Genomic DNA, 25,000 nt, shown 5'->3' on the forward strand with positions numbered 1-25,000 from the left:
ACGGTGACAGTGCCATCGATGGCCCTGTTGTCACTTAGGCTCCATTCGCATTGCAAGCAGGTCGTTGTTGGCCTTGATTCTGGGATACGTGCACCATTGTCGTGCAGCATCCAATGTACGTTTCTGCCTGACGGATGCGTATGTGCTACTAAAAGGAGGATTAGGTCAAGGCTGAAGGTCACCATCTTAGAAGAAACGGATGTAACGTAAGAACACACGTCGGAGTCTGGTATTCGAGGTGCAGGGCCCGCACGACCTGGCCCCAGGGCGGGGAGTCAGCCGTGTGTGGCCTTCAGTGTGGCCCACGGGAGCTCGGGGAGCCGGTGACCCTGCCTCCCCCGTAAGATGGGCTGGAGGGGTTGCGTTGGAGGTGAGGGGCGGAGGTGAACAGTTGGCATTTTTGTGCAGAATTGGCGACGAGTGAGTGTCCTGTCCGTGGCCGTGGGGGTGCGTGGTGGCCCCTCACGTGCACGGTGGCTGTTGCTGTGTGAGTGCCGTGGAAGCGCACCCCAGCTGTGCTGCGGCCCTGGCGGGGGCGGCGTCCACAGGCCCGCGCGGGGGTCCCTGGCTTCCCTGGCGTCCTTCACCCCGGCTCTCAAAGCCCGCGAGCCCACCTCCCGTCTGCCCGCGAGAGGAAGCCGTTTCCGGTTCTGGGGACCTGCGCTTCGCTCCGCTTGGCCCCGGCACTCTGCAGGCACCCAGATGGCGGGAGCGTTTGTCCTAATGACAGAAGGGACGGGTCTCTTGGCTCCAGGCTCCACGTCCCAGCATCTTTGGCTCCGACTTTCATTAAGTAATGGCTTCGTGGTTCTCCCCAACTCCCCTCTCGCGCTCTCCTGATTCCGGGGCTTTCCCTTGGCTACGCAGACTAAACATCCTCTTCCTTGTCGTCCACTTAAAATGGCCAAGTGCTTCTGATTAAACACATACTCATTCAGAACCACCAGGAGGTGTAGATGGAGGTGCCCCAGTCAGAGGCAGCTACATGGAGTAGCCTTTCCAAAATGGAAGCGGGATGAGAACCGTTTCATGGGGTCAGGGGCACCACCCTGATGCGTGCCCGCTTGGTGCCTCGCTGCCCAGCACGGGGACCCCCGGGCCCCTCTGCCTGGGCGCCTGCCCGCCGGCCCTTGTGCTTCATTTTTTTCAGTGACTTTCTCTTTTTTTTTTTTTTAAGATTTTTTTGATGTGGACCATTTTTGAAGTCTTCAGTGAATTTGTTACAATATTGCTTCTATTTTGTTTTGGTTTTTTGGCCGCAGGGCATGTGGGATCTTAGCGCCCCGACCAGGGATTGAACCCACACCCCCTGCACTGGAAGGCAAAGTCTTAACCACTGGACCGCCAGGGAAGTCCCTCAGTAACTTAACTTTCTAAAAACGACCCAAGTATATACAGATACCCCACCGTGGTGTGATTCTGTTTGGATCCAAGGACGTTAAACAAATTTGTAAGTAGCAGACCACTGTTGTAAAGCAATTAGAAAAACACAGGTGAGCCAGAGGAGAATCACCTCAGAATCCTGCCGCCTGGGAGATTTTCGCCTGAATATTCCTGCGCCTGCACGGTGTGGGGATGAGGCCAGACTCAGTCGTGGCCGTGACATCAAACTCCCCAGGAAACCGTTACCTGGCAGGTGTTAGGGAACCAGAGCCGAGCTTTCACAGCCTTTCTTGACCGCTTAGATCTGGCCTTCAGCCAGGCTGGGACGGGGAGGTTCCTGCGTCCCGAGCAGTCCCCCAGTGGGAAAGGCAGACCCACGAAGGCACAGCTCGGCGGGGCCATCTGCCTGGCACCTGCCCACCCGCTGGCAGGGCTTTCCTCTCCAGTCCTCAGTCCCCTGATCTAGGAGCAAGCTGCCCAGGGCAGTTGGGCCTGTATAGAGGGTAGAGCACAGCAAGCATTGTTAGATGCTGTGAGGGAAGAGCGCATCAGCTTAGTGGGCCCCTTGTCCGGGAAGGCTGCCCATGGGCCATTTTATCTGGGTCTTGAAGGATGGGTAGGAGTTTTCTGGTCCGAGCACTCCAGACCAGCGTGTGCAGAGGCACGTAACAACATGCTTGTCACTGTGCTGGGATGCAGGAGTGCGAAGCGGAGGAGGGGCCCGATCCTGGAGGAATCTGGGCCTGGTGAATACGAGGAGCCTCATTCTAGGCGTGGCGTGAAGCAGGCCGCCAGCAGGGGCAGCTTAGAAGGCAGGAGGCCACTTAGGAGCTTCTTCCTGTGTAGGATGTGAAGGGCCCTCTGAGGACGGAGGGCAGACAGATCCAGGATGCAGAATGGAGGGTGCAGGAGCCAGACACAGGGAAACATCGAGATTAGAACGGGCCGGACTTCTTAGCGGCTGAGTGGGTGTTGGGGGTGGTTCCAGCTCCATGTTACAGACAGGGAAGCAGGTTTGTTCCACAGCTGGCCTGTGGTCACACTGCTAAACAGTAGTGAAGCTGGGCTTCGGACTTGGGTCTCTCTCTGACTCCAGAGCCCCTGAATATTGGACATTTGGGAAGGTTGCCGCATCAACTAAGATCACCACGGTTACAAATAATAATTTATTTGCTCACATACCCAAAGAGTACTGAGATAAACTCGCTTCAGGTGAGGCTTGATCCAGTGGTGTGGGAGTGTCACCAAGGATCTGGTCTCTTCAGCATTAGCTTCACCCTGGGACTGGCCCCAAGGTGGCTGCCACCAGCTCTAGAGGTGACACAGGACTTTGTCTTTGTCCCAGTGTCCCTGCCTGGTGCCCTAGGAGTTACTGTGACTACCTGGTTAGGTAGGGGCTGGAGAGGGCAATGGGCTCAGCCCAGATCAAGTGCCCACCTGGGCACCTGGGGAAGCTGGGGAAGGAGGGCACGCTTTCCAGGTGGTTTCCATCCAGGCAGACTTAGGTGCTGGTGCCACCTGCTATCTCCTGCGGGTAATGTGCTGCTTCCTGATTGTAAAGCAACCATTCTTGAGGTACCTGTGTACGTGGCTGTAAGAATCTTTTTTTTTTTCTTTATAAAACTAAGGACATCAGAAACAGATTGACCCAGAAACATTCAAAGATTTCTACAACTGCTGGAAGGAGGCAGAAGCAGAGGCCCAAGAGGTCAACCTGCCTTTTTCGGTGATGGAACAGCTGGACAAGAACGAGTGTGTGTATAAGCTGTCAAGCTCCGTCAAAACAAATCGCGGTGTGGGCAAGATCGCCATGACCCAGAAGCGCCTGTTCCTCCTCACTGAGGGGAGGCCGGGCTACGTGGAGATTTCCACCTTCAGAGACATAGAGGTGAGGGCAGCTCTGGAAGCCGCCTGGGCTTGGGAGGTGCCGCAGCCAGAGCAGCCCACCGGGCTCTGCCAGCCGTGGGCCCGTCACAAGCCGCTCATGGTTCGTGCCTCAGTTTGCTCACCTGTAAAGTGGGAATAAGGATGCACCCTCCGAATAGCAGTGATGTGAGGACTGAATAGATGAAGTGGGTGATGTGGTCGGAGCAGTAAGTGCACCGACAGCTGACTCTCTATTCAGCTGACGTGTATTTGGGGGAGGAGCAAGAAGCAACGCAGGCTTGTCCTTTCGCTGACCTGACGCGACAGCGTAGGAGGAGCACAGAAGTTGCTTTACTGAGAAACGGCCGCGGGCCAGCCCCTGTGAGCTGTTGCATCTCACGTTTCCTGATCGGGTTCCTGGCTGGGCCACGCTGTTTGTTTTATAACAACTTTAAACGTCATCGTCCCACTAAGGGAATCTGAGTTGAGGTCGTGACTCGTGGCTTACCTTTATCTTCCCAGGTTTATTTCCTAAATTTATACACGGCGTGTTGGATGTGTTCATCCGGTTACTGCGTGTCCCCAGAGACAGAGAGGCAGGAGCGCTCCCCTGTGGCCCGTGCTTAAGGCTGGGCCCGTGGACGCACCTTCTCACTGGCTCCTTCCGTTTTCCCCCCAAGCCTGCTTTGACAGGCTTCCTCCCAGAAATCCAGAGACAGAGATTTCAGGAGGTGAAAGAATGAAGCACCTTTAAACGCTGTGGACGAGTCCCCCGGTGTGTCTCTGTCGACGTGTGGCTGACAGGTCACACTTCGACGCACCAGGAAGGCTCGCTGAGCTCCAGACACCGCCGTGACCCTGACTCCCTGTCACCCGTTTCTGAGAACAGGTCACCTGGAGGAGCCCCTGTTCACCCCACCCCCGGCACCAGGCTCCGGGTACCTCAGGGCCTTCTTGGGTCCTGCTGGACCTCCCCCCGGGCAGCCCCAGCCCCAGGCCAGCCCCGAGGACTCTGCCTTCACATGGGGATGTCAGCCAGCACCCGGGGGGCCCCCTCAGTGTGTGCAGACCGCCACCCCTAAATGTATGTCCTATCGACTCCAGGGTCCCTGAGGGTGTCATTTCGTTTACTTGCCTCTTTTTCCCTCTGCAGGAAGTCAGAAGCACCACAGTAGCTTTTCTGCTCCTGAGAATTCCCACTTTAAAAATCAAAATGGTGTCCAAGAAAGAAGTCTTTGAAGCTAATCTTAAAACAGAGTGTGACCTGTGGCACCTGATGGTGAAGGAGATGTGGGCTGGGAAGAAGCTGGCCGACGACCACAAGGTCTGGGCCCCGGGCTGCCTTTGTATTCTCACCCAGGGCTCATGTCTCTGTAGTAATGCTCAGCATAAAGCCAGGTGGGCCTGGGCCTGGGCCTGGGCCTGGGCCTGGGCCTGGGCCTGGGCGCGGGATCCGTTGAATTAGATGAGGTCTCATCAGAAGGCATTAAGGATGCTGTGGTGCTCGCGACCCAGTGCAAAGCCCTGGGGTCTTGGGGGATGCCCTGGGGGCAAACGCAAGGGCCGGCAGGGTGGTGTGGCTGGACTGTGGGAGTGACCACTCTGCACTGCCCCCTGCCCCTGGTGACATCCCAGGGAGGGGAGCGTCGGGGGCTGGGCGTCCGGGCACACCCTGCTCTAAGCAGCTCTTCATTTTTCCCCTTCACAGGATTAGGGTTTTGGTTGGGGGGAGGTGTTAGATTCCTTCCACAGGGTTACATTTATATCCTAGGGACTTCTGTACCTTCATTTACTTTGGGCCAAACTGATGGCTTTGATCACACCAAATTAAGACTTCCTAGTCATGAAGGGTACCACGGACGGAGGGTAAGACATGAGGACACACGGTGCGGGGTGGGTATTTGTCTTGTCTAAATGGCAAGACGAGACAGGAAAAACCACAACAAAGTGGGCCAAGAGTACGAATAGGGAACTCCCACGAGGGAGCAGTTCAGAAGGTTCTAGAGAGGTGTGCCCACGGATCCTCAGGGAGATGCAGGTGAGGGCGGCACCCAGTGGAAAGCGTCAGGAAGAACGCACGTTCAGTGGTAGGAGAGCTGCCGTTTGTGATGGAAGTTCTGTCACTGGAGGAGCCCAAGCTCATGGAGACAGAAGGAGCATTTCTGTTTGGAGCAGGAAGCGGGGACTAGGTCCTAAGATTCCAATATTCTATGACTTTGGGGCTCACTGTTTGGTTTTATACCCACTGGTTTACTTAGCACACACTGGCTCATCAAAGCCCGTGGGCTGGCAGACGTCTAAGGAAAGTCGTACGGGCTCACATCCCGCCCTCTCCTTTACAGTGTCTGCGGCTGCCTTTGCCCTTGACGGCAGAGCTGAGTCGTCGTGGCAGAGATTGCATGGCCCACAGACCCTAAAATGTTCAGCACCTGGCCCTTTACAGAAGTTTGCTGACCCCTGGCATAAACAGCCAGTGTATGTCTCAACTAAGAGGACATGATTACATGACATCAAATCCAAATCTAAACTCTTCACGTGGCTTTGAAAAACACACATCTTTGAAAGCGTTGTTTCATGTGACGTGACAAAGTCTTAGAGTGAAGTGATTTCAGTGAAGCTGTGCTGAGATGACTGTCCCTCCTACAGGACCCCCAGTACGTCCAGCAGGCACTGACCCACGTCCTGCTGATGGACGCCGTCGTCGGTGCACTGCAGTCGCCCGGCGCCATCTACGCGGCCTCCAAGTTATCTTACTTTGATAAGATGAAGAACGAAAGTAAGATCAGCATGTGTTCAGTGCAGCCATGGTGTCCTGAGTTATGTCTTAAGTGATTTTTATCTGGTGGACTTTTGTCTTATAATCAGAACCAATCCCAAATGTCTCAAAATTTTTTCTTCTGTACTTTTCATTTCTGAATATCACACGTTGTTCTGCATCTTTCCTTTTCTCACCTAGTAACACCTTGGAGCTCTCTGCTCCTGAGGACACATCGAGGCACCTCATCGTTTCAGTGTCTGGGTTATTAGAGTCCACTTTACACCAGATGATATTGGTCCTGAATCTTAGTTGCCAGCAACAGAATTGCTGCTGGCTGGTTCAAGCAGAGCAGAAATTTGTGGAAGGTTGTTGAGTGACTCGCGGAATCGCCATCGTGGTCGCTGGAGTTCTGCGGTCAGACCCACGCCCACTGCGGAGCTGCCGGGCCCTCTGTGCCCGGGTGCCCTTGGCTGCTGGGCCTCACTGCACGAGCGCGTGGGGCCCCCGACGGCCGTCTCTCTTTTTTCTCTTGATTTGGTCAGTTTCCCCCCGTAGCAACTCTCTGATCTCCGCCTGTAGCTTTAAATCTGGCTCCCACATTCTGGAAGCCATACAGAGGTTGGTGGTAAGCTCAATTTTTTATTTCTAGAAGATTTTTCAAGTCTAGGAAATAGCAAATAGGTAAGAATAGCTTTATGCATCATTTTAGCTACTTCTATTTTGTTTCAACTTTTAAATGATCTGCTAAAACCAACTGTCCTGTGCTTTGCATAAAGAAGCAGAGAATAGAGGGTTACTTATCGCTATTAACATTACTATGTGCCGGAAGTCACATGTGCTAGATTAAACCCACAACATGAAATTAATTCATGAAACACAGATGAACAAGTTGTAGGATGTTTTGTTGTTGTTGTTGTTTTTTGCGGTACGCGGGCCTCTCACTGCGGTGGCCTCTCCCGCGGCGGAGCGCAGGCTCCGGACGCGCAGGCCCAGCGGCCGTGGCTCACGGGCCCAGCCGCTCCGCGGCACGCGGGATCCTCCCGGACCGGGGCGCGAACCCGCGTCCCCCGCATCGGCAGGCGGACTCTCCACCCCTGCGCCGCCGGGGAAGCCCTAGGATGTTTTTAAGATGACATCTAGTGCTATCTGTATGCACTAACAGTTTGATTGAGATACAGCTCACATGCCATCCCTGTTTACAGCGCACACGTTACTGGTTTGAGTGGATTCAGAGTTGTACAGTCGTCAGCATAGTGGGTTTTAGAACATTTTCATCACCCCAGTAATAAGCCCCATACATTTAGCAGCCACCCCTCACCTGCTAAGCAACCACTAACCTCCTTTCTGTCTCTGTGGATTTGCCACACCTTGGCCTAGTCTGTGCACTTCCTCTAAGTGAACTCACATGGTATGTGTCCTGTGTGTCTAGCTTCCTTCATGTAGCGTCACGCTCCAGGGTTCACCCAAGTGGCAGGTGTCACTACTTTTGTGGCTGCATGTATTTCCGCTCTGTGGATGCAGCACAGTTTATCCAAAATCCTCCGCTGACCGTTTGGGGTTCTCTACTTCCTAGCTGTCGTGAATAGTGCTGCCGTGAACATTCACGTACGAGTGTTTGTTTGGACATGTGTTTTATTCCTCTTGGGTATGTACAGCCAGGAAGACACTGTTGTTTAAACTGTCATCCCAGAATTAGGGAAAACAAGCCTCAGTTATGTGTCGATTCCCCTTGGTGCATTTTCCTCTTTGCTGTGTCTGTCACTAACTGTGTGCTCCCTGGAGCTTCCTGGTCTGAGGACCCCCCTCTGGGAGCAGACAGGATGCTCCAGTTCCTGGCGTGACTTGGAGGCGCTCTTGTCAACAGTCCTGGAGCCAGACATCGATCGCTGGGTTTTTCCCCCCCCTTAATTAGGAACAAAATCAAATACACACTACACTTCAGCTGTTTAGACCACTCCAAGCTCATGCTAATCTTTGTCAAGAGTTTACAGAAAAGCCTTCTCACTCCTCTGGAAAGAACATACACAGTTACCATGGCAGCACCCAACAAATGACACTCTTCATCGCATGCGGCAAAGGAGGGGGGGCCCAAGCTCAGTGTCCCTGACCCCTTGTTCCCAATCAAGAACTGCTTTCCCTTGTGTAAAGCGTAGTGAGGCAACCATGCATGATCCTGGGCTTAAGTTAATAATAACTTCTGGTCCATTCGTGATGGAAGGTCTAAAAATGAAACTTCCTGAAATCTGCACCCCATCTCTGGGGTGGGGCATTTGGCAGTGACTGGAGATATTTGTGGGGTGTGTGGGGGGGGCAGTGGGGAGGTTGCTACTGGCATTGACTGGGTGAGGCCAGGGACGCTGCTAAATGTCCTACAGCACACGGGACGCACCCACGGCAGCCACATTATGTGACAAGGGTGACAGACCACTCGTGGGTTAGATTTATGGAGAAACGTATAAAGTCTTCTCTTGGCTAGACCATACGTAATGGTGAGTGTGGACAGAGGTCAGGTCATTTAGCTCGAGAGCTGTGTTTAAACAAAAAGCAGTGTGAGACGTTGGCAAATGCTCGCCCTCTGGCCGGATACGCTTGGCTTTACTTTAATGTCCAGTTTAAAGAGAGCGTCTTCACAAATTATGAAGTCTTACCCCAGAGCTAATATCGTAAGGAAAGCAGAATGCGCGAGGCTGTTGGATAACGTGGGTCTCCTGGAGTCTGGGGAACTAATCCCCCGTGTCTGCGTTTCAGTGCCCATGGCAGTTCCGAAGACGACCTCAGAGACCCTGAAGCACAAGATCAACCCTTCCGCAGGAGAGACCTTCCCACGCGCCATCGATGTCCTGCTCTACACCCCAGGTGAAGACCATTGCCTGCTCTGTCGCTGCTGTTTCGTTTTGTTTTTTAATTTTATTGACGTACAGTTGATTGACAGTGTTGTGTTAATGTCTGCTGTACGGCAGGGTGACTCAGTTATACACATATATGCGTGCTTTTTCATACTCTCTTCCACGATGGTTTATCACGGGACATCGACTGTAGCTCCCTGTGCTGTACTGTAGGACCTTGTTGTTTATGTCGCTGCTGTGCTTGGAGCAATCTGAGAGCTTAAGACTTGTGGTCAAGGTCAGCGCTGAAGTGCAAAGGCAGTGGCAGGATGAGGGAAGACGGGGACCAGGTGGTTTCCTACTGTTGGAGGGCGGAACCCTGAGCAATGAGGTGCGGCCTCTCCGTGGACTCAGAGGCCGGAGCGGGGCCGTGAGGGGCCGAGTCCCCGTCCGGCCTCGCCACCCTCACGTCTGGTGGGTAAAGGCCCTGCGCTCCTGTCTTTGGCCGGATCAAGCCCGTTGTCACCGGGATGGGATGGCTGCACCTCCTATGCTGATGTGCACATCTGACGACACGGCTCTTCCTGCTTGGAGTGGTCAGACGGTCCCGCAGACTTTCAAGGCCCCTACGAGCCGTGTCAGAGCGATGACAGCAAGAAGACAGGGTCGCTGCCCAGGCCTGGGGGTGAACAAAGACCGCCCTGAGTCACAGGCGTACAACTGTCCAAATGCTTTTACTCAATTCTGACTTGCAGAGAGTTGCAGCAGAGTGTTGCTCCAAGGTTATAGCGTTGGGAACACAGGAGCTCAGTTCCGGGCAGAAGAGAGCCTTCGAGTCCGGTCGCCCCGTGTTCGGCCCGTCCGCATCAGGAGTTGGCCGCGGCGGCGGCGGCGGCCGTGCACCCCCGTCCTTCACCCTCCGGGGTTCGTGACCTCGCGGGGCCGTCCAGCGATCCACAGCCAGGAGCTTACATTCCACACGGTTTCCGATGGGCAAACTGAGTTTCTGTGGCAGAGCAGCCTCCCGGCAGGAGAGTTTCTCTCTTCCCTGAACGTCCAGAAGACCCAGTAAAGCAACAGATCTCAGATGAGATGAAAGAGAGTAGAGAGCGGCCGAGCCCATCCCTCTGGAGACTTCACTTATCCAGTCGAGGCTCTCTTGTTGATGTCACTCGGCTGTGACAGCACAGACCAAGACGCTTTTCATCACGGCATCTGAATAGATGAGCTGTCCCTAGATCTACGCTAGTTTCCCTTAAATTAAGCCTGACTAGACTCTGGGTTTCCTGTCGTCATGGGCTAGTTCCCGTCCCTCTGAGAACATCTAGAAGGGCCGGACAAAGTATAAAAAAAAACAAAGGAGAACAGGGGGGCCCCTTTTCCCATGCAGTGGCTGCTGGTACTGGAAACAGTGGCCGAGAGAGCTTTGGCCAGCCATGTGGGGTCAGGGGGACGAGCCTGAGGTCAGGACGCACTCGTCAAGAAGCGGGCAAGAACTCCGAGAGTCAAGGGAGCCAGGCCCCGGGCACCAAGCCCGGCTTCAGAGCCTCCCAGTCTCTGGGGGATTGAAGACTGTGTCTCGGTGGGCAGGATCTCCCCCAGGGGGGCCAGGAGACCAACGGCACGAACACCCCAGAAAGACTGGCAGAGTCACACTTCTTGCGCTCAGGACGGAGGTGGTTCTCAGAGCAGGGGAGGGGAAAGACGGTCTCCATCACAGAAGGCGTTGGGCTGTGCGTCCGTGGGGAGAAGAGGAAGCTCGACCGCCCCTCAGATCACACGCGGCCATCACTTCACAGTCTAAACGTGAAAGGCAAAAACATAGATGAAACTTGGAGACGATCACATAGAAGAAGATATTCATGACCTTACGGTAAGGAAAAAATTCACAAATAGCATATAAAAAATACTAGCCATAAAGGAACAGACTGGTGAGTTAAGGATTTTTAAAAGAAACTTCCAAACGAGTGAAAGCGGTGGTTGCAGACCGGGAAAGGGATATTCACAAGACGAGAGAACCGACAAGGGGCGCGAGTTGGGGATATTTAAAGAACGGCTACGAGTCAAGGAGAATGAGACAGCCCGATTCAGAAATGGGCAGGAGACGTAAAGGCTTCACCACGGAGGAGATCCAGATGGCCAGCCAAAGCCAGCAGCCTCATCGGCATCAGGGAAACGCAGATAAACCACAACTGAAAAACCACAGTCTTCACGCCGTTAGGAGGGCCAAGAAGGAAAGCGCGGAGGACCAGGCTTCGTGTTGGCGGTGACGTGAGGCCGCGGGAGCCCAGCTGCCCCCGGGGGCGCGTCCACAGGCTCCCTCCTTCCTCTGTCCCTGCGCCCACTTCCCTCTGCCTGAAACGGTGCCCCCGAGTGAATCCTCAGGCCTCCTCCAGGTCCGGGCTCAGGGAAGCCCCCCCCGGGCTCCGTCTGTCTGCGTGTTTCTCCAGCTGGAGCCAGCTTGTCCCCGAGACTCGAAGTTCCGAGGGGCACAGAAGCTCGGGCCGTGCTCACCTTTAGATCCTGGGCACCCAGGGTGGCACCTGGGGGGCTGAGCAGGGGACGGGCAGGACCCGAGTCGTGTATGACCCACATGCTGGTGCAGCAGAGGGTCTCACCGTTTCGGGCTGCTTTCCTCTTCAGGGCATCTTGACCCGGCAGAAAAAGTTGAGGATGCCCACCCCAAACTGTGGTGCGCTCTGAACGGAGGCAGGGTGGTCGTGTTCGATGCTTCCTCTTGGACGGTTCTCCAGCACTGCTTTAAAGCGGGCGCTTCTAAACTGGTGAGTAAACGGGCGCGCACAGCACTCAGTCAGCTTCCAGGTTAACTTGTGATTTTGGAAACTGAACCTGTCCACCTGTATAGGCAGCGGGATACACGAATCCCCCCACGGCGTCGCTGAATCCCGCAAGTCTTTGATTTTTACCTCGAGTTTTAAAATGTAAGCTTGTTCCATCCTTCACTTAAACGTTCTTCTTTAAGTGAGCAGATAATGGCTTTAACCACCCCCCCGCTGTGAAATCTAAAACGGGATTTCAGTCTTGCAAAGGGCAGTGTGGTAGTCTCACATTTACATTGTCAGGCACCGAAAGCAGACACTAGAATGATTTTAACACATTTGGGTTTGAAAACTAGGAACCATTTAAGTCAAATGTGCATGATATTATAGTTATCTCGTGGTTGAGAAACCTCAGTTCTTTGAGCTTTTAGACTGATAGCCTAGCCAACTTTATTTAATTAAAAGAAAGTTAAGGGACTTCCCTGGTGGCGCAGTGGTTAAGAATCCGCCTGCCAGTGCAGGGGACACGGGTTCGAGCCCTGGTCCGGGAAGATCCCACATGCCACAGAGCAACTGAGCCCGTGCGCCACAACTACTGAGCCCGCGCGCTACAACTGCTGAGCTCGCGAGCCACAACTGCTGAAGCCTGCGTGCTACAACTGCTGAGCCTGTGCTCTAGAGCCCGTGAGCTACAACTACTGAGCCCACGTGCTACAACTACTGAGCCTGTGCTCTAGAGCCCGCGAGCCACAACTGCTGAGCCCACGTGCTACAACTACTGAGCCTGCGCTCTAGAGCCCGCGAGCCACAACTACTGAAGCCCACGCTCCTAGAGCCCGTGCTCCTCAACAAGAGAAGCCACGACAGTGAGAAGCACGTGCACCATAACAAAGACCCAACACAGCCAAAAATAAATAAATTTTAAAAAGTAAGTTAAATTCATGCAAACACAGCCTCACCCCACCCCCACAAACCCGAGGTCAAGTTTTAGGTCTGTAGCCCTCAGTGCCACCAGGATCAGCCCCCTGCTTTTTGGAGACTTCTCGAGGCCTTGCACGGCCCCTTGAAAATCATTTCTTATTTCTGTACTACGTGACGTCAGCCATGTGCCCCAGGGCCTCCACGCCTGGAACGGGTCGTGTGAATTCGTGTTTCCACATGAGGGGTGGTCAGTGGTTTCTTTCCGGTGGGGCTGCCTTTTAACTCGGCACTCCAGGTATCTTTGGCGATACCACCCTACTGTCCAGAATGCTGTCACACCTACTCCTTGGTGGGCTTCATCCTGTTCAAGACCCTCCGAGGGCACAAAAGAAGCCACTGTCCCATGGGGTTCTTGCTAGGAAAATCTTCAGGCCAACTCCTTTAACACAAAACTTCTTGTTTCACGTTTAATGTAAAAGGCACGGTGTAGTGAAGTTTACCTACCTAAGTGTTCCTCATTACTTAGTGTCATCGACTTTGGTGGCCACATTCCACCATCTAAAGATAATGTGACAATCCGTGCTTGCAAAACTGGGGTGGAACAGAAATATTGTGAATTCAAATATATGTTGCCAAGAGGGTGGCGGGATCATTCTGAAGAAGTTGCTAAACCATTTTCCCCTGCATTCAAATAGTGAGCCTCAGATGATAAAGGAACGGAATCCAAGACATATTAAAGTAAAATGTGTACAAGAGTCTAATAACACTTTACATGAAATGAAAAACAAGGAGGAGAAATTAAGGACTTCACTCTTATTCTAAAATTTAATTTTTTTCCTGTTGATTCTTAGTTACAAGCATTTCAAAGACTGTTTAATAATAGAATAACTTTAAAAATCCCTGTGAAAATAAAATCATGTGGCTGCATTTTGTATCAATCTTCTGCTCCCCAGTTAGGCCAGGTAACATTTAATTAAAGCAGAAAGTTATCCAGTTATGTGAAAATATCTTCCCACTGGTTTCACAGGGATATTTTGTACTGTTTCAACAAGACAGAAACTGGGGCAATTATCTCTAGAAAATCCTGCCTCATCTGAAATTTGAAGTTCCAAGTGGTTTATCTAAGATATCTTTGGGCCACTGAAGAAAGACATTTTACTAAAATGTTACAACAATTCTCAGGTAGATGCCTCAAAAGAAAGGGCTTTTTAAGATGATTAATTCTGAAATTAGCAAGGTAGCATCTTTTCCTAACTTATGAGAATGTTTGTTGGTAAAATGAAAGCTATCAATTTTTATGAGCTCTTTCTTCTGACAAAGGTAAGTAACAGTAAGCACCATGGGCACTGATTGTACAGGATTAGATCTAGCCTCAGCCCTCCACAGTGATGGAACTGTGGCTCTGTGAAATCTGCTTGGATCTGACAATCTGAGACCCTTGTTTGGTTACCAGTAAAATGTTGCCCATATCATGGATAAAGTCGGACACCTCTCAGGAAACGTTTAGGGAACACTTTTGTTTGTTTGTTTGTTTGCGGTACGCGGGCCTCTCACCGTTGTGGCCTCTCCCGTTGCGGAGCACAGGCTCCGGACGCGCAGGCTCAGCGGCCACGGCTCACGGGCCCAGCCGCTCCGCGGCATGTGGGATCCTCCCGGACCGGGGCACGAACCCGCGTCCCCTGCATCGGCAGGCGGACTCTCAACCACCGCGCCACCAGGGAAGCCCGGGGTGTGGGATCCTCCCGGACCGGGGCACGAACCCGCGTCCCCTGCACCGGCAGGCGGACTCTCAACCACCGCGCCACCAGGGAAGCCCGGGAACGCTTTTTTAGGGATGCAGTTGGGTTGGTTGAGATGTACAGGCAGACACATTTGCGCTTCACGTGTTTATGTGGCTTTTATAACTCTTCAGTGTTTTGAGTCCTTAATTTCTAATTTCAGAAAGTCTAAAGATAATCACTTGCTAAGCCGGCATCCCTGAGAGCGCTCTCTTAGCTGCAAGAGCACTGCCATTTTGTTTGTTGCTAATATACAGTCTGTCCTCATTATTTGCAGATTCCATATTTGCAAACTTACCTACCCGCTAAAATTTATTTGTGGCTCCAGAGCAAATACTTACGGCGCTTTCATGGTTCTCCACAGAGAGGCACGTCTGCAGAGCAGGGAGAAATGGGAGCTGTGTGCATGTTCCCAGCCGAGGCCAAGCAAGGCGACCTGCCTTCTTGGTTCAGCTCAAACTGTAGACAGGTGTCCTTTTCACGGCCTATTTAGTGCCATGTTCTTCGCATTTTTGTGCTTTTTATCGTGATTTTGCTGTTTAACATGGCGCCCTAGTATAGAGCTGAGGTGCCAGAGGCTGGAGTGTGCTTTACAGAGAAAACGTGGACCCATGCAGTTCAAACCTGCGTCATTCAAGGGTCAGGGGCATCCTTAAACAGGAACACACAGCGAGATGATGTGTTGATCGAATGACAAGAGCGTGACCAGAGGCCGGCAGGACCCTAAGCCTGTCGGTCCCTGAGCGGGAGCTCAGCGCTGGCTGTGAGCGCACAGGACAGAACCGACTGCCGGGAACACGGGGCACTGACTGCTCTCCTGCTGTCTCCTCGGCCCCCTCAGAACTGCATGGTGATGGCGGAGCAAAGCCAGGTGTGGGTCGGCTCGGAGGACTCGGTCATCTACATCATCAACGTCCACAGCATGTCCTGCAACAAGCAGCTCACGGACCACCGCTCCAGCGTCACGGGTCTGGTCGTGCAGGACAGAGCGCAGGCACCCAGGTCCGGCCAGGCTCCCCTGGGAGGAGGGGCCGTCCGGCTCTTGCGTGGGTCAGGGGTCCCAGAGGGAAGGGTTCCCACGGCCGTGGGCCGTGGCCTGCAGGGCCCGGGCTGCGCGGGGGGAGCAAAGCGGGTCTGGAAGGTGAGTCGGGGACATTCCTGTGTGGTGTGGTCATCGTGGGTGCAGAGGAGCGGCCTCTGCTGGAGCCCGAGTCCAGCACGCGTGGGGTGCTGTCGCAGCGGGCACCCGGCCTTCCTTGCCTGTTCTTTGGCTCTGGTGTTTGCCTGCCACCCTGGGCCTGTAGACGCATCACCCTAACCCCATGTCTCCTCATGGAATCCCCTGTGTGCCCGTGTCCAAATGTCCCCTTCTTATGAGGACACCGGTCAATGTTGGATGGGGGTCCACACTATTAGCGGCATTTAACTACTTCTGGAAAGGCCCTACTGCCAAATAAGGTGGCATTTTGAGGTGTTGGGGGGCTAGGATGTCAACATATCTTTCTGGGGGGACACAGTTCAACCTGTAAGATGTATTTACCTCATCCTTCACCGGCTTTACCACGTTAAGAATGCCAGTCCCCCAAGGGCAGCCCCGTGTCTGTCCTGCTCTCTGCCGTGTCCCGTGCTTGGGACAGGGCCTGGACACAGCAGGTGCCCAGGGGAGACATGAGAACCAGGCAGGGTCCCCGTTTCCCTCTGTGAGGAAGTGGGGTTCAGTGGGTATGTGAGGTATGCTGAGGTCACCCACCCTGAAGGGGCAGCCCCAGCCCTGGGCGCGGGAGGCCACAGCTCCTAAGCTTTTCTGCCGCTTCGCTGTGTGCCGCCCCCATCCCCTTGTGCCCCGAGTTTCAGGGGTGCCGCCTGTCCTCAGTCGGGTGGACCTAGGTCCTCACGTGAAGGTGACACGCCATCAGGTGGTGGAAGGGCCGTGCACGGCACTAGCTGAGGCCGCCTCCCCGCAGCTGCCGGTCACCGACGCCGTGCGGATCCTTGGACTTGAGCTTGGAGGGGGCATGTGCCATTCCCGGCCCCTGGCGGGAGGGGTGGATTTTAGTTAACGGTCCTTTACAGTTCTGTTCACAATTCCTGGCGGAGCCAGTAGCCGTGTTGGAGGTGCCGGGGTGGGCGGGGGGCGCTCAGAAACCCGCCACCCTGATGGCGCTGGCGTCTCTCACTGGCCGTGTTCTGGATGCTTTAGCTGGTGGCAACTTGAAAAGGCCCACGGTGTTCTCAGGGCCACAGTTAAGAGCCTGCACGTGTGTTCACCCCGCAGCACTGTGTACTCCTGCAGCGCGGACGGGACAGTCCTGGCCTGGAACGCGAGCTCTCTGCGGGTGACCAGCAGGTTCCAGCTGCCGGGCGACGGGCTCTCGGCCATCAGACTGCACGGCGGCCGCCTCTGGTGCTGTAAGTGCTCGGTCCCTGCCCTTGGCTCCTGGCTAAGCTAGGAAAAGGCAACGGCAGGGGAGCCAACGCCCCTTTCCTCTGCCACACGCTTTGACTGTGAAACCCGGGTTCCTTCTTGATGCACCCGGCTCCCCTCCTCCCTCCTGAGTTTGTTACATCCCCGGCGCCCCTGCTCCCTGTGCGGCCTCCCCTCCTGCTTGTCTCTGCTCTCGCTGTGCCCGGGGGGCTGCTGCCACTCCTCCCGGCAGCCCTCTGTGGCCCAGTCGTTTGCGTGCGGGTCCCGTCTCCCCAGCCGTGCTGCGTGCTCCCCTCTGCCCCTCCCAGCACAGACCTCGGGCGGGGACGTCTGTGGGTCGGAGGGGGGCACTTCGGGGTGTGACGGGGAGGTACAGACGCCGTGCCTGGTGGCGTGGGTTCTGCATTTTCTGAGCATCACCGCACGGAGGTTGCTGCACTTTGAAGCCTTCCCTGGTGTATGCCGGGTGACACGGCTGATGGTCGAGAACACTTCTTTTAAATTGAAGCATGTTTTACGTATGATGTGGCGCACAAAATGTATGTACAGTTTGTTGTGTTTTTTAAAAATTTTTATTGGGAGTGTAGTTGATTTACAGTGTTAATGTCAGGTTACAGCAAACTGAAAGTTTTATATATATATATATATATATATATATATATATATATATATATATATCTCCACTTTTTTTTTTTAGATTCTTTTTAGATTCTTTTCCCGTATAGGCCATTACAGAGTACTGAGTAGAGTTCCCTGTGCTATACAGTAGGTTCTTATTAGTTATCTATTTTTTATATAGTAGTGTGTATATATGTCAGTCCCATCTCCCAATTTATCCCTCCCCCCCTTATCCCCTGGTAACCAGAAGTTTGTTTTCTACATCTGTGACTCTACTTCTGTTTTGTAAATAAGTTCACTTGTACCTTTTCTTTTAGATTCCACATGTAAGTGATTTCATACGGTATATGTCTTTCTCTTTCTGACTTACTCAGTATGACAATCTCTAGGTCCATCCATATTGCTGCAAATGGTATTATTTTGTTCTTTTTTATGGCTGAGTAATACTCCATTGTATATATGTACCACGTCTTCTTTATCTATTCCTCTGTCGATGGACACTTAGGTTGCTTCCATGTCCTGGCTATTGTAAATAGAGCTGCAGTGAACACTGGGTGCATGTATCTTGTTTCAAATTACGGTTTTCTCAGGGTATATGCCCAGGAGTGGTACTGCTGGGTCGTATGGTAGTTCTATTTTTAGTTTTTTAAGGAACCTCCATACTGTTCTCCATAGTGGCTGTATCAATTTACATTCCCACCAACAGTATAGGAGGGTTCCCTTTTCTCCACACCCTCTCCAGCATTTATTGTTTGTAGATTTTTAAAAATTAATTAATTCACTTAAGTTTGGCTGCGTTGGGTCTTCGTTGATGCACGCGGGCTTTTCTCTAGTTGCGGTGAGTGAGGGCTACTCTTTGTTGCGGTGCGTGGGCGGCTTCTCGTTGCGGAGCACAGGCTCTAGGTGCGCAGGCTTCAGTAGTTGTGGCATGAGGGCTCAGTAGTTGTGGCTCACGGGCTCTAGAGCACAGGTTCAGTAGTTGTGGCGCACGGGCTTAGTTGCTCCGCGGCATGTGGGATCTTCCCGGGCCAGGGCTTGAACCCGTGTCCCCTGCACTGGCAGGCGGATTCTTAACCACTGCGCCACCAGGGAAGCCCTGTAGATTTTTTGATGATGGCCGTTCTTAGTGGTGTGAGGTGATACTTCATTGTAGTTTTGATTTGCATTTCTCTAACAATGAGTGATGCTGAGCATCTTTCATGTGTTTTTTGGCCATCTGTATGTCTTCTTTGGAGGAATGTCTATTTAGATCTTCTGCCCATTTTCTGATTGGGCTATTTGTTTTTCTGATATTGAGCTGCATGAGTTGTTTGTATATTTTAGAAATTAATCCCTTGTCGGTTGCTTCGTTTGCAAATATTTTCTCCCATTCTGAGGGTTGTCTTTTTTGTTTATGGTTTCCTTTGCTGTGCTAAAGCTTTCAAGTTTCATTAGATCCCATTTGTTTATTTTTGTTTTTATTTTCATTACTCTAGGAGGTGGGTCAAAAAAGATCTTGCTGCAGTTTATGTCAAAGAGTTTTCTGCCTATGTTTTCCTCTGAAAGTTTTATTAAAAGTGTCCAGCCTTACATTTAGGTCCTTAATCCATTTTATTTTTGTGTATGGTGTTAAAAAATGTTCTAATTTCATTGATTTACATGTAGCCGTCCAGTTTTCCCAGCACCACTTATTGAAGCGACTGGCTTTCCTCCATTGTATATTTTTGCCTCCGCTGTCATAGATTAGGTGACCATAGGTGTGTGGGTTTATCTCTGGCATCTCTATCCTGTTCCATTGATCTGCATTTCTGTTTTTGTGCCAGTACCGTACTGTTCAGTTTGTTGTGTCTTGATGAAAGTATACACCACATAACCACCCGACAATCAAGACACAGAACATTTCCATCACCGCTGCTGGTCCCTCTGTGCCCCTTTCCAGGTGGCCCCCACTCGAGGGAAACAACTTCTGAATTCTATTATGGTTTTGTTTTGCTTGTTCCTGAACTTTCTATAAATGGGCTCTGCAGCATGTGTTCTTTTCATCTGGCTCAGTTCAGGCAACATGATGTTTTTAGGATTCATCCACCGTGTTTGAGCAGCAATAGCTCATTCTTTTTATTGCGTGAATGCTACAGCTTGGTTATCGGCTCTCCTGTCATTCTTTTCCAAAGCTGCCACACAGTTTTATATCCCCACCAGCGGTATATGAGGCTTCCAGTTCCTCCCCTTCCTCAGCAGAACTTGTTATCATCTATTTTTTTTTATCGTAATCATCCTAGTGGGCGTGAAGTGGCATCTCACTGCGGCTCTGGTTGCATTTCCCCGATGGCTCATGATGTAGAGCATCTTTTCATGGACTACTTGCCATCTGTGTGTCTTCTTCAGAGAAATGTCTATTCATATCCTGTGCCAATCAGTCTACTCACTTTCAAGACGATTAATCATATGCTTGAGTGTACCCTACTTATTTTTTTTTCCATTTTTCACATCTGTACTTTTTTCTTTTGTTCCTCCTTTCCTGTCTCCTTTTGGACTGCTCTTAAATTCAAGTTAATCTTCTTTATTGTCTTTTTAGCTCTATGTTCGGTTTTTTTTGGGGGGGAGGGGGCCGTGCCACACAGCATGTGGGATCTTAGTTCCCCAGCCAGGGATCGAACCCACGCCCCCTGCAGTGGAAGTGTGGAGTTTTAACCACTGGACCGCCAGGGAAGTCCCTAGCTCTGTGTTTTGTGTTCCCCTTTTTAGTGGTTGCTTTAAGGATTTCAATGTGCAACCTTACCTTCTCACAATCTACTTTAAGTAACTGTTACACACCACTTCATGTATAATGGACACAGCACAGCAGTAAAATTAATTCCATTTACCTCTTTCTCTCCCTTTCCTATTGTTGTTAAATGCAGTACTTTATTTCTATGATTGTGATAAACCTATTTTAAAAAATTTTGCCTAAGTGCTCAATGGTCTTTCAAAGAAATTAAGAAAAAACTTATTTTTGCCCATATGTTTACCATTTCTGGTTGAGCTTCACTCCTTAAAATCCAGGTTTCCATCTTGCATCATTGCCCCTTAGCCTTAAGAATTTCCTGTAGTATTTCTTATGATATGAGTCTGTTGTAAACAGATTCTAGGCTGATAGTTTTTATTTTTTTCCCGGCACATTAGAAATATCATTCCATTGTCTTGCAGCTTAGCTTGTTCCTGATGGGAGGTCTGCCGTCATTCCCACTGTTCTGCTGAATATAATGTGGTTTCTGTAGCTGCTTTTAAGATTCTGTCTCTGGTTTGCATGAGTCGGACTACAGTATGCTTGGGTGTGAAGGGCTTTGTGTTTATCTTGCTTGCAGTTTACTCTCTTGAATTTGGGGGAAACTTAACCATTACCTCTTCCAATATTTCTCTTGCCCATCCTCTCTCTCCGTGTCTTCTGGGATTCTAATTATATATTATAATATTAGTAATATATATATTATAATTATATATTAGTTAGACCATCTGATAATGTCCCACAGGTCTCAGGCACTGCTATAATTTTTTCCTTCTTTTTCTTGTGTGCTTTAGTCTGGCTAAGACCGGAACCTTTCTTCTTCTGTGTCCTGTCTGCAGTTACACCTATCCAGAAAATTTTCATTTTAGTTCTAGAACTTCCATTTATTTTATAAAGAACTTTGATTTTCTCCCCTAAATCCTATATTCTTCACTCATCCTCTCCATATCTTTCTCTCTCTAAGTTTTAAAACATACTTGTAATTGTTGGTCTAAAGTCCTTGTCTGCTGGATACTGGATCGTCTGTGGGTCTGCTTCTGTCTACTGTGTTTCCTGTTGGTTTTTAGTCGCATCTTCAAGCTTCACATGTGTAGTAATTTTCACTGCATCCTGGATATTGTTAATGGCATGCTGAGGAGACTCTGGACTGTATCCTTAAGTCTTGTTCTAGAAGGTCATTAAATTACTGGCAGCAGATCATCTTGATCCTGTGGAGAGGCTTGGTTTTAGGCTTTTCTAGGGTGAGTATATTTCAGTTTTGACCTTAGTCCTGGTATGTGGTCTTTGTCCTTGCAGCATGGCCCTTTTAGGGTTTCGAGGAATGCCCAAGGTATATACCAAGCCTTTCCTACAGGGATGAGCTAGAACTTTGAACTCTTATCTCTGTAGCCCTGGGGAGCTGTGAAATCTCTATTCAGGTCTTGAATGTTCCAGTTCTGCTGTTTATACACAGTTTGGGAGTCAGCCAAGGATTTGAGGAGAATTTATACATGCATTTGGGGGATATCCCCCCTCTATTTCCAGCCACACTGGCAGCGGCAGCCCCAAACCATACCCTCAACCAAGATGGCCTGCTACGTACTGCTAGAATTTTTATCCCTCAGTGCCCCACAAAGAGCCGGGAAGTCCCCTCAGAGGAAACCCAGGTAACTGTGCAGCTCACTGAGTGTCTTTCTTTCTTTTCTTTCAAAGACCATATCCCTCAGCTTTGGTTGATCTCCAGTGACTGTCAGATGTGTGTGTGTGTCCATCCATGGATGCATTTTGGACCAAAAGTTACCTGTTAAATATAGTGAGAGACATAACAGATTAGAATGAGGATGGATAACCTTGTTTTCAGGATGGAATCCCTCTTATTTTTCAACTTAACGAATACAGTAGGTAGTTTTCCTATTTAACAACGAGAAAAGGACAAGAGGAAAGCAGGGCTTCTTTGGGGAAAAGAGAGTGTTTGCTGTGAAGTGTTGTTCCAGGTCTTTAATAACAGCTAAAGCCTTGGCCGCGCATCAGCTGTGGTCCGTGGGCACTGAGGTGTGGCCTGAGAGCGTGTGTGGTGGGGGACAGGCGACGCCTCTGACTCCTCCCCAGGGCCTTGGCGAGGTGAGCCTGAGGATCCCCGGCTTCCCTTTCTACTTCCGTCCCAGCATTTCAGACCCTGCGTGCCTTCCCTCCGTCTGGACGGAAGCTGCCTTTACTGCAGCACTGCCCCTCCCCCAGGCCTGACATTTCTGGGAGGGAGCGGACCCCGCCCCTGCTCCCTGTGGTCGGAGGCCTGCTCTGTGACGTTGCCGGCACACCTGTGGTTCAGGCTGCAGCCTCCGTGTGCATTCGGGTTCAAATCCAGGCGTTGTCACCGATGGCTGGTCACTTTGGGCTGGTCCCCTGCACTCTTGGAGTCTCTGATTCTTCATCTGAAAAGTGAGATGGAAATACCATCCCTCCCACAGGAGAGCACGCTGACGGCTGGGAGACGTGAGAGGCAGAAAGCGGGCCTTGGAGCGTCCGTGAGTGTGAGGGTTGGTGACAGTTAGCCCAGCGCACCGACCGCTTCCCCGGATCTCGTGGACAAAGCTCTCCCCAGGTCCTCCTCCCTTCCACCGCCCACGGCAGGGGCGCCTTCCCTTTGGGTACCTGGCCCACCTCGAGGACAGTGATCGGTCTCACCCACATCTGCCGCCCCCACCCCTCGCTCCGTGTGCAGCAGGGCCCCTACGTGCTCGCACAAGCAGGGTCGCTGTGAACTCCGCCCTGTGCGGGGTCGGCGGGCGCCCGGGGGCATTAGCGCCTCTTGGCACGACTTCCTGCCACCCAGGTCTTGCTGACAGACAGGCCGCGGCACCCTAGGGCCTGTTAATTAGTCCAAGTGGATAATGGCGTCTCGGGATAAAAGGAGGGATGCTGGGGTTTGCTTATGAGGCCTCAGGCGGGAAAGAGAGGTACGCGCGGGCTCTCGCCACCTGTGACTGAGAACCCAGCTGAGCTTCCGAGTCCTGAGGGCAGCCAAGGACAGAGGGGTCATTTCTCTGCGGACCTGGGGTCCACCCACCGTGACAGGAAGCCAGAGCCCACCTTGGGGACTCGTACCCCCTCCCTCTGGAGCCAGATGGCACTGCCTGAGGGCAGGGCTGTGTCCTCCTGTCCTGGCGGCCTCAGCACAGGGCGGGAGGTGGAGGACGCAGGCAATAAAAGCCACGAGAGGACAGCCCTGCGCTCTTCACGTTCCTCGAACCTGACTCCGTCTCCCCTGTAGCCTTGATCTGACCTCCTCCCTGCGGTACTAATTTTGATGACCTGTAGCGCTCATGATGTGGAAACTCTTGGTTTGCTAGAGTGAGTAATAGAAAGAGACAGAGAAGAGCTTAAACGGAGAGACGTGTCCCATGCCGGGGCACCGTCACCTAGAGTTCTAATCCTCACCGCCGGGGGTAGCAGATGCCGTGGCCTCAAGTGACAGGAAATGCCAAATAACCGTGGCAGGAGGGGTTCCGAAAGCCTCAGAAGAGGGCGCTGGACTCCAGCCGTTTCCTCGTCGGTAAAAATGGGGCTGATGGTCTGAGTGTCCCCGCGGGAAAAGGCGAAGGCGCCACGGGGCGGCTACAGTTACAGACGCCGACACCACGGTCGGACGTGGTACAGGAGCCGTGGCCCCGCCGGTCCCACTGCAGCTCTCACGGCGCTTTCATCCCTGCGCTCCGAGTTCGCTCTGCCTGCCCCTCATGCTGCCTCTTCCGTCCTGCAGGTACCGGTAACAGTATCGTGGTCGTGACCACGGCTGGATTTCTTCATCAGGAACTGAAGATCGGTGAGAACTTTAAAGAGATGAGCACCTCCTTCCTGGGTTTCCAGCTCATGCCCGAGGTAACCCAGCGCGTCAGGTTGGGCCGGCGCCCCCGGTGCCACTGGGCTGCCACCGCCCGCGTCGTGACCCGTTCCACTTTAGCAGGAGCAGCTCTGGGCGGCCTGTGCCGGGTACGACGACATCTACATTTGGAGCCTGCGGGACCTCGCCCAGCCGCCGCAGAGGATCCACCTGCAGGACTGCTCCAAGGTCAGCTGCATGATCAGGGTGAAGAAGCAGGTAAGGCGGCCGCGGGGCTGCTGATCAAGGCCCGGCCGGGAAGGACGGGGGTCTGGGGGCGCCCGAGAGAGCACCGCACACCTCTGAGTGGGCTGCCTGCGTGGTGCCCGTTTCTCCTCAGCAGATCTGGGTGGGCGGCACGGGGCTGTCGCAGGGGAGAGCCAAGGGGAAAATCTACGTGATCGATGCCGAGAGGAAGACGGTGGAGAAGGAGCTGGTGGCCCATACGGACACGGTGAAGACCCTGTGCTCCGCGGAGGACAGATACGTGCTGAGCGGGTCCGGCCGCGAGGAGGGGAAGATCGCCATCTGGAAGGTCGAGTAAACCAAGGGCGCGTGTGCCCTGTGAGCGAGGGATGCGCCTTCTGCCGGCTCCTGGCGCCTCCCCAGAGAAGGCGGGTCTGAGCCTGGGGCGGGGGGCACTGGGGGGGCTCCGCTGCGGGGGCCTGTTTGGCTCTCTGGCCTCAGTGACGAGACCGATAGCGTCGCGCTTCCTCTCCTGGACTTAGCTGATTAAACTGGACCGTTTCGGGCTGGGGTCCCTGTCAGTCAGGCAGCCTCTGCCGAGAAGTCACCCTGTGCTGTCTAGACGGCTCCAGAATCCACGACCTGGGCCAGCACCAGGCCATCGGGAGCAGTTTAGCCGGAGCACCCGTGACCTGCGGACCTCGGGTCTTGCTTTTCCTCCGCTTCACTCACTCACCAAATACTAAGCACCAGATTTACAGAAGCCCGACAGCCAGACACTGACCTCTTGTTCCCAGCAAAGCTCATGAGAAGGGGTGTATTTTAAATGACCACGTTTTGGTTGAGCAGGTTTGCGCC

At 52.5% G+C, this 25,000-nt stretch overlaps 1 protein-coding gene across 3 annotated transcripts; it reads left to right on the forward strand.

Moving 5' to 3' along the window:
• Window positions 1-1,911: 1,911 nt before the first annotated feature.
• Window positions 1,912-24,873, forward strand: LOC114485397 (DENN domain-containing protein 3-like). Of its 3 annotated transcripts, none has more exons than XM_028486741.2 (10): window positions 2,107-3,271; window positions 4,403-4,573; window positions 5,896-6,025; window positions 8,756-8,863; window positions 11,476-11,615; window positions 15,153-15,313; window positions 16,587-16,720; window positions 23,837-23,955; window positions 24,041-24,175; window positions 24,297-24,873. In XM_028486741.2, exons 1-10 carry the CDS (start codon window positions 3,113-3,115, stop codon window positions 24,498-24,500), a joined length of 1,461 nt encoding a protein of 486 aa, XP_028342542.1. In that variant the 5' UTR covers window positions 2,107-3,112; the 3' UTR covers window positions 24,501-24,873. The 3 variants fall into 3 exon arrangements, with proteins under 3 accessions (XP_028342543.1, XP_028342542.1, XP_028342541.1); XM_028486740.2 differs by having other exon boundaries at window positions 2,111-3,271; window positions 24,038-24,175; window positions 24,300-24,873; XM_028486742.2 differs by lacking the exons at window positions 23,837-23,955; window positions 24,041-24,175; window positions 24,297-24,873 and adding an exon at window positions 21,622-21,899 and having other exon boundaries at window positions 1,912-3,271.
• The last annotated feature ends 127 nt before the right edge of the window (window positions 24,874-25,000 follow it).

The sequence above is a fragment of the Physeter macrocephalus genome, unplaced genomic scaffold, assembly GCF_002837175.3.
Source record: "Physeter macrocephalus isolate SW-GA unplaced genomic scaffold, ASM283717v5 random_1775, whole genome shotgun sequence".
NCBI classification, from domain to species: domain Eukaryota; kingdom Metazoa; phylum Chordata; class Mammalia; order Artiodactyla; family Physeteridae; genus Physeter; species Physeter macrocephalus.